General features: G+C 37.7%; 1 protein-coding gene across 1 annotated transcript in view; it reads left to right on the forward strand.

Annotated features, from left to right (window-relative positions):
- Positions 1-14,631, forward strand: part of LOC126970452 (uncharacterized) — a 67,342-nt gene that overhangs the window by 38,167 nt on the left and 14,544 nt on the right. The window contains exons 4-6 of the mRNA XM_050816348.1: positions 9,227-9,510; positions 10,300-10,653; positions 12,534-12,747. Of these exons, the coding sequence (XP_050672305.1) occupies positions 9,227-9,510; positions 10,300-10,653; positions 12,534-12,747 (852 nt within the window). The remainder of the gene's footprint in view (positions 1-9,226; positions 9,511-10,299; positions 10,654-12,533; positions 12,748-14,631) is intronic.

The following is a 14,631-nucleotide window of genomic DNA, read 5'->3' on the forward strand; positions in this document are numbered from 1 at the left end:
CACACAAACGTTTTTTAACAATTCTTTTAAATTTCGTAACACATTTGTTTTGTACATTTTCTTGGATCATATTGTAGAAGCATATACATCGCCCAACAAAAGACTTACTAAGTCGACCCAACCGAGTAGTAGGCATAACAAGTTTATGTTTGTTCCTCGTGTTAACATTATGAATGTCACAGTTTCTAGAAAATTCCTCAATGTGCTTATGAACATACAGAACATTATCAAAAATGTATTGAGAAGCAACAGTCAAAATGTTTATTTCTTTAAATATTTCTCTTAATGATTCTTTAGGACCTAGGTTATAAATCGCGCGAATAGCCCTCTTCTGCAGCACAGAGATAGTATTAATATCGGCCGCACTGCCCCATAACAATATACCATAGGACATAATACTATTAAAATAACTAAAGTATACTAATCTCGCCGTATCTATGTCAGTTAACCGTCTAATTTTCTTAACCGTATATGCTGCAGAACTAAGCCTATTCGCCAATCCTTAAATATGGGGGCCACTGCAATTTGGAATCAAGAGTAATGCCAAGAAATACAGCAGATTCCACTGGTTTTACCACCTCTCCATTTAATAAATGATACATTTCATGTTACGTTTCACCAGTCTGTACGCACCTTTACCCACAAACACTGAATTAATGTTTAGTGTAGTTTAGAATTAATGATAATAAACGTTCATTAGGACAATAGTTATGTGCGGGATAGCGTGCAGTCATACGGGACTGTACTAAACATTATGAGAGATGGTTGGATACAACGAACGTTATATTATTACTTATCAGTAGGGGTCAAAGTTCATAATGTGTGTAAGCAGTTGTATCACTAACATTACAATAAGGCTTTTATTTTATCGGTTGTTGTCGGGTGATCATCTACGCCCATTACCAACTTTGCGTTCTTCAATCAAGATTGTAGATACATTACCGTCCGCTTGGCTTAATTACACACATACAATGTGAAAACAAAATTTTATGAATGATGCGGGACTCGAACCCGCGACCTCTGCCGAACATTACAAATTGTTTAGTTAAGAGCGACATCTCAAGTCAATTACCTAATGGTTATGAACTGTAAAGTAGATCCTGTAGATGAAGCCACAATTTGAGAGTTGAACAAAGCATACAAGATTTTATGACGATACGTCACTCGGCACTGGCACGGAACGCCAGAGGTCGTGGGTTCGAGTCCCGCATCGTTCATAAAATTTTGTTTTTCTAATTTTATTGTTGTGTATACTAGAACTTGTACATTACAAGATTTTTGGGTAATAATTAATGTCGGAAGTGACAAGTAGGTAGAAGTAAGTAAGAGATTTTATCATCGATACGTCACTCGAACGATTGGCACAGTTGTAAGTGCGCGCGCACGGAACCCGAGAGGTCGCGGGTTCGAGTCCCGCATCGTTCATAAATTTTTATTTGCGTCATTCAAATTCATATATCTTTATTCCATTGACATTGACAGACAGCGTGAACGGATAAGGTTCTTACCGTCGATTAGTTTATTGGGACAGAAAAGTCAACGATAGTTACGATTTTTATCTCAAGTAAGAGATAGACTGAATATTGGGAACGGCCGTTATACGTCTTGATAGACTATGGCAGCTGTGAAAACGTCTAAAGAACGTCAATTTAGAACTTACCTCTATTTTGAGAAATTCACACACACTAACACAAGGTGTCATACAAATCGCGAGTGTAAGACGTAGCTTGTCACGCACACTAAACTTATATTCGTGGCCTGTTTTTATAGGTTGTCTAACAGCAAGAGACTCTATCTATACGTATAAATTATCTATGATTCTATTTAATTTTATATTTGTATCGCTAAGTATTGAGTGGACTCATCGCGCCAAACCAACCAACCAACGGTTTTGATGATAGTTAATTGAGAACAGAACTATTTGGACAAGTATTCGGCGGAGACGTATTTTTTATTTATTTATTTAAGCAACTTTACAGCATCTCTATAGTATAATATATTAAAATAATAATGCTTTTATAATATTCTATAGATTGTTACTATTATGGTTATTATATAAAAAAAGAAGAAGTCCTGAATAATGTGTGCATGTGACAAATAATAAGGTATGCGTATTTGCGTATCGTGTGTATGAATATTTGTGTTCTGAACATACGATGTACCAGATCGGTGATGCATACTCGATAATGCACGAACATAACCAAAATTCTATGTTTTATGCCAAAACTTATTTCATTTTCAAGGATCTGTAAAACGGGATAACAGGTTAATAAACGGGAACCCTATTATGAACACTCCGCTGTCTATCCATCTGTCAGTCTGTCAGCGGGTGCTTTTTCTTAAATCGCAAAAAGCAGCTGAAATTTTTACAGAGTATTGCCCCATACTACCTACTGCCTATTGCTATATTGTCTCACTAGCATTAAATTATATAAACCAAGTATATCGAATTTCAAAATGACAGGCAAGCAATTGACAGTATGTTTCTTCTACAATAGTAGATTACGATACAAGTGCGCAAAGTACTCGCTCGTGCGGGATGACCTACGTGCGCACGATTTTTCGTATTAAGTTACGCAAAGTTCGCCCACTATAATTCTTTTCAAACATTCCCACACGCTCACCGCATTCCCGCACGCTCAGCTACATTCCCGCATGCTTAGCTACATACTGACACGCTGTTGTCAACGTGTGAGAAAGTGGTACTTTGCGAACGCAAATGCATGCGCAAAATCGAACTTTGCGCACGATAATAGGAAAAAATATTTAAAAAGAACATCTTGTACAATAATAGAATGGAATCATTCGCTTATTTCATTACGAAAGCGACTCGCACATGAGCGATTTATTTTTTCTTATGTTTCTAAGAATAATGTATATTATTTTATTAAAAAGAGCGCAAAAAAGAATGCTGGGAGAGTTACTTGTGCCGTTTCATCTCTCACAGAGCGTCATTCGTTTCCAAAGCGATGGTAGTGTTTTGAACTGACATCAAAAAGATTTCTAGAGGGATATAGCAAATAAAAGCCATGAACACTATAAAATAAATAATATGTACTTTGTATCCCTACTAATGTTATAAATATGAATGTAAGTTTGTTTATTACTCTTTTGATTTTATTTTGATGAAATTTGGGATAGCGATAGACTAGAGCTTTTATTTGAATATTTTATCCTGGAAAAATCCATGGTTCCCGCGGGATTTGTGAAAATTTTAAATTCACGTCGATGAGCTATATTTATACCAATAGTAGGTTTAGTTTGCCATAGCAATCTTCCTTGAAATAAGATTCATATGATATGTTGGGAACGGGAACGAAAACGGGAACTGGAATAGGACGTGAGATAATCTTCAATTCCAAACTTGCTTATTATTCTATAAACCAATTATCTACGCGGACGAAGCCGCGAGTATCAGCTAGTTATTCTATAAATAAAGCAGGACGTTCGGCTAAAGAATTTAGTTAGATTTCGTTCACAATTTCATTCTCAATCATACAAGTGGGAGGCTCCCTTGTACAGGAAGCCGGCTAGATTATGGGTACCACAAAGGCGCCTATTTCTGCTGTGAAACACGTAACCATTATTGTGTTTCGGTATGAAGGGCTCCGTAGCTAGTGAAATTACTGGGCAAATGAGACTTAAACATCTTAAGTCCCAAGCTGACCAGCGCAATTGTAGTGCCGCTGAGAAATTTTTGGGTTTTTCAAGAAAGAAGAAGAAGAAGGTAGGGCATATCAATTACCATCCGCTGAATGTCTTCTCGTCTCGTCCCTTATATTCATAAAAAAATAACACAAAAAGCAGTAACTTAAGTCGTGATGGTTATAAAATAAATTGGCCATAAAACTTACTCTATCCGCTATACCTTGAGTATTTTACGACGAAACAATTTGCACAAATTGTGCATTCATTATTGAAAACAAAGCAACGAGCAGCTATCTCTCTTGTAATTTGAAGAGTCCAATTGTTATTTGTAATCTACAATTATTAGATATTGTCCGTTGAAATCATTGGCCTACTTATCGTCAGTCGAGTAATTTGCAATTGTGATTTTTGTTATGTAAATAAACAATTTCTATTGATGAATGAATTTTGAGTGTATAAGACTGACCGCACGCTCGTCCTTCTTTCAATTATTTCAGATGGAAAATATCGTACACGCTACAATGTGGACCATTACTGTTTTGCAAATTGCAAATGAAAAAAAAATTACCAATCAGAACTAGTGGCGGATTTACCAGCAGGCTGAGTAGGCTGGAGCCTAGGGCGGCAAATTTTAAGGAGCGGCAAATTTAGTTCATAATTTTTTATTTCGATTTACAAATTGAAAAAAGAATATATATATATATATACACAAAATACGATTTTCGAAAATTGGAGAGAAATAAAATATTTCACAAAAATCTAAATATAGTCCTATAAACAATGCTAAATAATAAATATCTCTACATAAACAATTGCTAAACGCTTTATTAATTAAAATAACAATTTCTCGTTAAATCCGATATGAGTCTATCTATGACAACGAGAAATGTGTTAACCCCTGAAATAATATCGAATCGCTATTGCGTTATTATAAAAATTAATGATCTAACACGGTACCATAGTTCTCAATGATACTAACCAAACGGGAAAAGTTGATAAAGTTGGAAATTTATTGATAGAAAATTGATATGATTTTGTGGACTAAGATATCAAAATTTTGAGGCGGCAAAAATTTAATAGCCTGCGGGTGGCAAATCTGTAAATCCGCCACTGATCAGAACACTCGACGTCTCACACTGCTAAAATAATTTGTAATATACCTAAATTCGTTATAATATACACCCGTGACATTGCAATGTCGCTAAAACCAGTCCTTTAAATTGTAAGAAATGAAGTCGATTGATAATCTACCGTTTTATTATAATATCACTAGTGAAATTATAATATCGCGGCTTTGACAATATACCTAAAACATATTTATAAAATAATACTGATACTTGCTACGCGCAACAGAGGAACAAAAGACACCGGGACGGATACAGATCTGAGGGCCAGATTATGGGTACCACAACAGCGCCTATTTCTGCCGTGAAGCAGTAATGTGTAAACATTACTGTGTTTCGGTCTAAAGGGCGCCGTAGCTAGTGATAACTGGACAAATGAGACTTAACATCTTATGCCTCAAGGTGACGAGCGCAGTTGTAGTGCCGCTCAGAATTTTTGGGGTTTTGCAAGAATTATGAGCGGCACTGCATTGTAATGAGCAGGACGTATCAATTACCATCAGCTGCCCGTCCTGCTCGTCTAGTCCCTTCTTTTCATAAAAAAAAACTGCAAAAGTGTGCTTAAAGACAATGTAAACACACTTTTCTCCTAAGTCGTGTGTCAACTGTCACTGGCCGAATCAAATCTCAACTGAATAAAAGTTTTACATTGCTGCTTATTGACCAAGAATATTTTAAACAACTGGAGTAAATGAGGCAATGTATAGATATATCAGTGGAAGCGTATTATGGTGTAAGTTGTGGCATCTCCCATATTACGGCTTTGTTTTTATACGACGTGATTTGTCTATGTGGCAACCAATGCAATATATTTTGCTCTTAATAATGATTTTCATTATTATAACACTAGAAATGAGGGATTGCTTGTAACTTATTCTAGTAGGCTTCATAAGATACATAATAGCTTTAAGGGTAATTGTATACACTTCTATAATAAAGTCCCAGCCACTGTTCAGGCATTATCTATAAATAAATTTAAATGTTTTATAAAAAATGTCTCTGTCGTAAATCCTATTACTCCACTGCTGAATATCTAAATGATCGGAGAGCCTGGGACTAGATTGTGATTATTTTATAGCGATAGAAATGACTGTACAATATTGTATATTTCTATTGTAGACAGCTCAAAAAAAAGAATGCTGGGTGAGTTTCTTGCGCCACTTTTTCTCTCTCAGAGCGCCATTTGTTTCCGAAGCGGTATCTAGAAGTTATTAGAAATGACATCAAAAAGAATTCTTAAGGAATCAATTTTGAGAAAATAAATGCCTTTTATGCCTTTAATCGATTCTGTTTTTTGATTATGTTTATTTGAACCTTTACAATTGTAGTGGTCAAGTCGAGAAGATGATATCGGCCAAATGGGCGCCGTCAAAATTGATTGCCAAATGGGCTCGTTTTACAGTATTTTTCATGATTTCAGCGAGAACTTCGTGCGATAGATTCTCGCACTCGTGTCAAATGTTGTCCTTGAGGGCTTCCAGAGTATCGGGCTTGTTCACGATAACACGAGACTTCAAAACCCCACAAAAAAAGTCTGAAACGGTTAAATCGGGTGATCTTGCGGGCCAGTGCAAATCGCCAAAACGAGAGGTGAGCCGACCCGGGAACACCGCCTTCAGAATATCGGTTATGGCTCGCGCAGTGTGTACCGTTGCTCCGTCCTGTTGGAACCACATGTCCTGCAGTCCTAATTCGTCCAATTGCAGCAGAAAAAACTCGGTCAACATGGCCCTATAGCGCGCACCGTCCACTGTTGTCGTTTGGCTAGCGGCGTTCTCGAAAAAAATGGCCTTTTGACTCCTCCAGCGTGCACAGCTCACCATGCAGTCACTTTGAGCGGGTGTAATGGCTCCTCGTACATCACTCGTGGATTTTCGGTGCTCCTGAAGCGATAATTTTGCTTGTTCACGTACACGCGGAGGTGGAAATGAGCCTCATCGCTCATTATGATTTTGGTCGAAAATCGTCCACTTCTTCTTCGTGATTGAGGCTGGATTGGGCGTAGGTTACGCAGCTTTGGCGGTCGGCAGGCAGCAGCTGATGCAAGGACTGGACTTTGTACGGGAACATGCGCAGGTCTTTGACCAAAATTCGCTTTAGGGACGTCCGGCTGATGGCGAATTGCGTGGCACGGCGTCTGGTCGATTTTTCCGGCGACTGCACGACATCCTCGGCAACAGCGGTGATATTCTCGGCAGAACGGGCGCTCCGGGGCCGCCCACTCTTGGCAACGTCTCGTGTGGTCCCATACTCTTCAAGGTTCGTGGCCAAACGGCGCAGTGCTTGCGCAGTCGTTGTCAGACGGCCGGGGAATCGGCGACGGAATTCGCGCTGCGCCAACACTACAGACGAATTGTTACGCAAAAAAATAGACACAATTATTCCACGTTCTTGGGGAGTGTACTGCTCCATGGCTTGTTGACTTAATTCTGCATCTGTCTAGTCCATAAATGTCAAAATAGATTTGACATTTGCGGCCATTTGCAAAAATGAGAGCATCTTCCAATAGGGTGATTTCTTTTGGCCCACCTTGTATTTAGCAGATTATCGCTTTTATAGCAGATTAATGCATGTTCTATTTATTGGTATTTGCTTCAAATAAAGTCGAATTCAGTATTACTGATTTTAGCGTTGCGCTCTCTTTGTTTAACAACAAAGACTCGTACGTTCAACGTATCGCGTCACATAAATATTCTCCTTCCTTTTTTCCTGTTTTCCAATGTTCGGTTCAACGATTTTGTAATACCTGAGTCATACAGTATTCACCTCATCATATTATTATGTTTGTATTGATGTCAGGGGCTTTACAATATGAATATTATTTGTGTGGGAAGTTATGTTTGTTTCTTTGAAAATAAATGACCAAATTTGTCATTTTATTAACAGTCTATCCTATGAATAAATTGTGATCTTAATATATTCGTAAAAGTTTAAAATAGTGTTTGTATTGTTATATTAAAATACCATCTAAATTCGAGCCCCCGGTTCGATGCCCGCCCGCCACGTAGCTACCGATATGTTTTAGATTAAAGAATTCATAACATGTTTCTATATTAGACGACCCCTATCGCCTGGGGTAGCTCCGTAAAATCTTCTCGTCCCAAATACCACAGTGTCTGAAGACGTAGGTTTGTGTGTTGCCAGTGATGACTTACGGTACGCAGACGTGGTCGCTAACTATGGTCCTTATGAGAATGCTCATGGTCGCTCAGAGGGCAATGGAGAGGGCTATACTCGGAGTTTCCCCGCGAGATCGAATTAGAAATGAGGAGATCCGTAGGAGAATAATTAAAGTTACCGACAATCCAAATGATTATGAAACTGAAGTGGCACAGTGGGCATGGCTCATAATTCGACGGACAGAGGGCCCGTGGGTTAGAAAAGTCCACGAATGGCGACCACATACCGGAAAACGCTGTGTTGGTAGGCCCCCCACAAGATAGATCGACGATCTGGAGGTTGGATGACGGCAGCGTAGGACCGATCGTCGTGGAAATCTTTGGGGGAGGCCTTTGTCCAGCAGTGGACGTCTTCCGGCTGATGATGATGATGATATTCGACGCTCAAAGGTCCTCCTCCAGAGACAGTAAAAGTTTGGTGTTACAAGAGAGTAAGTCCCGCAATATTTGTTACTCACAAATAGTTTTTTTAATGCTTTAAGCTTACTTCTATGGAAAGTTTGTATGATTGCATGTTCTTTTTAATAAGAACACAATAATATAATATAACAGTCGGGAAATTGTAACGAACTTCCGTTGAAAATTGTATAAGAACACAACAATGAGATGAGTGAGAGAGGAGTTTGTACTTAATGGGCCTAATTATAATATACCATCATGTTTACGAAACACACCTTCGTTCCTTACACAAACAATGAGTTTTATGAAATCATTTATATTATTTAATCACGACTCATATATTGGATGCAGCACCTTGCTAACTTATTTGTTATGTATATTACAGTCATTGTAAAATTCTCTATTTGATTGAAAAGAGTGGCCGTGGAGTTTCTTATATTATGTTCTTCTCACGAGCTCTACTTTTCACGAACATATGTTAATTCAGTAATTTAAAAGACATATTTGTAGTGACAAGTCAAAAGCGTTTAGTTTCAGCCTATTTGAATAAAGTTTATTCGACTTTGACTTTTTTTATGAAAATAAGGAACGAGACGAGCAGGACGTTCAGCTGATGGTAATTGATACGCCCTAACCATTACAATGCAGTGCCGCTCAGCATTCTGAATTCTCTCGTCACCTTGAGACATAAGATGTTAAGTCTCATTTGCCCAGTAATCACTAGCTACGGCGCCCTTCAGACCGAATCACAGTAATGTTTACACATTACTCGTCAGAAAGAGGCGCCGTTGTGTTACCTATAATCAAGCCGGCATCCTGTGCAAAGGAGCCTCCCACTGGTCTGAACTTAAATTCAATGTAACGTTTTCGTTTCAGGTTTCGGCGTAGGACTGGCATCAGCGTCATCGTTCGTCTCATTGAATCATTATTTTTCGAAGAAACGTGGTCAGGCCGTTGGGCTATCGATGGCGGGGACAGGGTTTGGATTGATGGTCATGCCTCAGCTAGTAAGGTTACTGTTAGGGGAGTATGGCTTCCGTTGGACGGTTGTCATACTGGGTGCGTTGGCTTTCCATGCTGTGCTGGGATCAACCTTACTGCAACCGGTTAAGAGGCATCTCAAAGATGAGCCGGTCGATTGTGAACTGCAGCCTATAAAAGTAAGTGGCAAACTTTTCTTTATTTTCTTGATATATTTTTATAAATATATACGATTCCTAAAAGAATATTTACTTTTATTCGGACTACGAATAGGTTCAACGCTTTAAGTTTGTTCATTTCGCTAAACACCTAAAATGTAACGTAAGTTGCGCATTAAATCACTTAAGTGTGCTTAGGTGTAACATGAAAGGCATTGTAATATTAGCAGAAGGAAGTTACTATCATTGAGTTGTGTCTATAAATTTCCTCATAACTGCGGCGTGTGTTTCAGTTAACACTCACCCAGATTTTAATGATAGTGGTTTTAGTGTGGTGTTAGTCAGTAAAATTTACATATTTTATGTAACAATTTTAGTCGGTTGAATAATATTTATAATGGCATTTAGAGATCAATAATTAAGTAAGAATTTTCTACCGCTTTGTGCAACCATAAATACAATTCAGACTATTTTTTTAATTAGGCGTTACTGTGCGAAATTCCATAATTATCCAAATGTTGTGACTTATTATTTCTTCATATTTATTACACTTAGATTCGTGAGATCAGTCTACTTGGAGAATTCGTCGAGTCAACATCTCCATCGGATGGCTCAAGTAGAGGCGAATCACGTGTCGAATTGATTAAAGGAAAAATCTCTACAGAATTAACACTCATGATAATTCATAACGTTTGGATAATCCACTTTTTGAGCCCAGACTTCGAGTCTAGCCCAGAGCGCAGTCCATTTTATATCAAACACATTTGAATTTGAGTTTGACACATTTCACAGGTAATCTTCTCGTTTCAGGAAATGGAATGTATTCATGAAAGCGACGAAGAGCAAGAGGATAAATTCGAAATCAACCCTCTTGTCACCCATCCGATGCCGAAGCTCACATCCCAAAGGTCGCATAACAACATGAACCATCCATCCGTGCGAACTGTTGGTCTCCCGCGGGCGAAGACCTGCGATAAGCCATTGCCGGAGTTCGAGAGGTCGAAGATCAATTATGGATTGACAACGGCCGCGTCTCTGGCTGCGATGCCAATGGTCAAGTCCAGCGGAAGTCTCAGTGAGGCAGCCAGGAAGAGGAAAGTGTCTGTGATATCGAATATATCAAATATGGACTTCACTGGCAGCTATCTCCAGTTATATCTTGATGTGAGTCATTTTTATAAAAATACTAGCTGACCCAGCAAACGTTCTATTGCCATATTATAAAGTAATAAAAAAAATTCAAGAATTAAAATTGTTGGGGTATAAAAATAGATGCAATCGATTCTCAGACATACCAAATATATCGTACTTACTACAATTATTGCATTCGATTGCCATTCATTCATGTAGCGGTTTTGTTTTGGTTTGGATGGAACAGAATAATATAATAATCGCGATATAAAAATTGTTGTAGATTGTAGAAGGGCGAAAATTTGAATTTGTATGTATTTTTCAATGCTGAAACATATTAAAATAAAAATAAAAAAAAGAATGTCAAAAAAAAAGTTCGGGGTGGACTATCCTTAACATTTTGGGGGATGAAAAATAGATGTTCGATTCTCAGACCTACCGAATATGCACAGGAGTAATTTAACTACAAACACCGCGACACGAGATTTTTCTTTGGTTTTAGACTTTGTTATTTTCTGTTGTCTACCTATGCAGTTTGCCACGGCTAGATGGCCCTAGATGTATTAATGAATTTAGCCCCCAGCCACTAGGTGACTTTAGAGTTTAGATGTACAAAGTTTAACGGTTTTGCCAGTTTGATTCGGGTGGGAGTTTAAAATCTTTGGAAGTGAAGTCTGTTAAATGATCACCGCCGCCCACATTCTCCTACGAGACCACAAGAATCACAGAAGCGTAAATATCGCTCAAAGAAGCATATTCCACCTTGATAATAATTCCTTGAAAACTGCTGTGTCGAGGAAGGCCAAGTGATCAAGTCATTCATAGAGCACTGGATCCCTGATAATTTTAGAAGCCCTGTGTTGCACGCGGTTCAATAGTTTGGTATAAGTGGTGTCGCACCAGAGTAACACCACCCCATCTCCTCCTACTGGAAGAACCAGTGTTGGTAGGTCCCCCAAAAAGAACTCTACGACGATCTGGTCAAGATCACCGGAATACGTTGGATGAGGATAGCGCAGGACCGATCGTCGTAGAGTTCTTTGGGGATCTTTGTCCAGCAGTGGACGACTTCCGGCTGATGATGAAATAGTTCGGGCTGATATTTGGGTGTGACAGACAAGAGACGAGAACAGTACTTCAAACATGCCCAATGCCAAACATTTGAGCTTTGCATAGAGCTAGTAATCTAAAAACCTAACAATAATAACATTGAATCGGTAATGTACGTAAAAAATTATGAAAGAGTTAATATTAATTGAACATATGCGTAATGTATTTGCTATTTTTATATTTCTTTTTAACCTATCCTCCACTTCCTTAGAATTAAGACGAGAACATACGGATCAAATATTTTATATTAATTAGTCAATGGGTTGTTTTTGATAGTCCTTGTTTATTGAAAAAACTTAAATATACGGCCCAACTATAAAACCTTTAAAGCAAAATTGTCGGTTGCAGTACACATTTCATCTTTCACAAGTAAATCGTAACTACTGCAGAAATAAATTTCTCCACAGTTCACGCGATAGGTATAACAATAAATACCAACATATTGATATATTCTTTCACTAGTACTGGAGGTTTGAATCTGAAATCAGGAAATTGCAGCTGCAAAACCTTACCTTTACCTTTATCTATAATATTAGTGTTGTATGCGCGCTGAGTTGTACCCGATCGAGTAATTATGGATCTACACGTTTTGGAAAACTTTGCTGGCTTATTGTGTCAATCTAAATTAAGGCTTAAACTATGTAAAATGTATAGCTGTTTGTTTTCCAAATAAAAGAAAAAAAAAAAGCCTTTTAAACTTTTTTTAAATTTATTAATTTGTGATTTTTGTTAGCCGAAGGTTTTTCTAAAGTTTTAAAATCAATCAGGTGTATATAATTTTTATTATGCTTTGTTGGTTTTAGACAGCCGATGAAGGGGCTTTGCAGATGAAGACGATAAAGAAATCGGAAGCACATGAAGAGAAGAAACAGGGTTGCATTAGAAAATTTATAGCATTAATGGACCTGGACCTGCTGAAGGACTGGTCGTTTTTGAATCTTTTACTTGGTCTCTCCCTGTTTTGGAGCGGCGAGTTACAATTTAGGATGTTGACGCCTTTCTTTATTAGGAGTTTAGGTTTGTTTATTTGTTTTTTTTATTTATATCCAACGGGTTTATTGACCGATCGTGCATTTTAGAAGTTATACTTCTTTAGGCGCGTTATGAAAAAAATGAGAGTGAAATTTTAAGCTGCGCGCGCATCACTGTAACACAAAAGTAACGGGGTGAAGTTGGTTCCTAAAATTTTCTGACGTATGCGACATTCGTTATTTTTTTTTTTTGGTTTCTTCGTCCATTATTAGGATAGGCAAAGGGTTCAAGACCGTTCAGCCGTATTCGTTATTTAATAATTAAATGTCAAAGCCATCATTGCAAAATTTTTACAATATTGTTATTTTTACAAACGTTTGCAAAAAAAACAAATTTTTGGTTTGTTAGGCCAAAGAAGTATAACTTCTTGTATACACACACCCTTTTTTTTCTGTTATGTAACTAGTATAAAATTGGTTTAATAATTAACACTCCTTGTGTGGTATAAGTTTAATGCATAATATAACTGGTAAACTAGATTAATACTTATATAGGTAAAACAATTGTACATTCTCCGTTCATTGTAATTTAAGCTTAAATCAAGCAGACTGATCAGCACCAACTGCACCGTGCGTTTGTCGTTTCCTCCTTTTTATATTAATTTTGTGATGGAAAACTACGTTATAAGCAACTGTTCGCTTTCAAACCTAGCCGGATTATATTTCGTGGCCAATCGCGACTACTGTAATTAGTCGATACACCGATTCACTCGATTGTATGAAACGTGCAGTCATTGATAGACTGACAGATGACGGCTATAATCTTATAAAAAACGGAGATATCTGAAATCCACTACGTTTTAAGCAACTGTTCGCTTTCAAACTTAGCCGGATTATACTTCGTGGCCAATCGCGACTACTGTAATTAGTCGATACACCGATATACTCGATTGTATGAAACGTGCAGTCATTGATAGACTGACAGATGACGGCTATAATCTTATAAAAAACGGAGATATCTGAAATCCACTACGTTTTAAGCAACTGTTCGCTTTCAAACCCAGCCGGATTATACTTCGTGGCCAATCGCGACTACTGTAATTAGTCGATACACCAATTCACTCGATTGTATGAAACGTGCAGTCATTGATAGACTGACAGATGACGGCTATAATCTTATAAAAAACGGAGATATCTGAAATCCACTACGTTTTAAGCAACTGTTCGCTTTCAAACCCAGCCGGATTATACTTCGTGGCCAATCGCGACTACTGTAATTAGTCGATACACCAATTCACTCGATTGTATGAAACGTGCAGTCATTGATAGACTGACAGATGACGGCTATAATCTTATAAAAAACGGAGATATCTGAAATCCACTACGTTTTAAGCAACTGTTCGCTTTCAAACCCAGCCGGATTATACTTCGTGGCCAATCGCGACTACTGTAATTAGTCGATACACCAATTCACTCGATTGTATGAAACGTGCAGTCATTGATAGACTGACAGATGACGGCTATAATCTTATAAAAAACGGAGATAGCTGAAATCCACTACGTTTTAAACAACTGTTCGCTTTCAAACTTAGCCGTATTAAACTTCGTGGCCAATCGCTACTACTGTAATTACTACTATTTCAAACTTACGTCAAATCACTGCACGTTTCATACTAAGCTAAATTAAAATTTTTACTTACTTACTTGCCCATGAGTTTGTCGTTTCCTCCCATTTATATTGATTTTGTGACGGAAAACGTCAAACGTCAAACTCATTTGAAACATTGAACAAATATGAACAACAGCGTCTTTGACAGCGTTCAAAACTTTATCTAAATTATTAACAAAGATTACAATTTAATTAAATATTTAAAACCATGTTTATATTTTGCAACCTTTTGCACTAGCAAGATGTTCCTGATGGTAAGGG

Source organism: Leptidea sinapis, chromosome 21, assembly GCF_905404315.1.
Source record: "Leptidea sinapis chromosome 21, ilLepSina1.1, whole genome shotgun sequence".
NCBI classification, from domain to species: Eukaryota; Metazoa; Arthropoda; class Insecta; order Lepidoptera; family Pieridae; genus Leptidea; species Leptidea sinapis.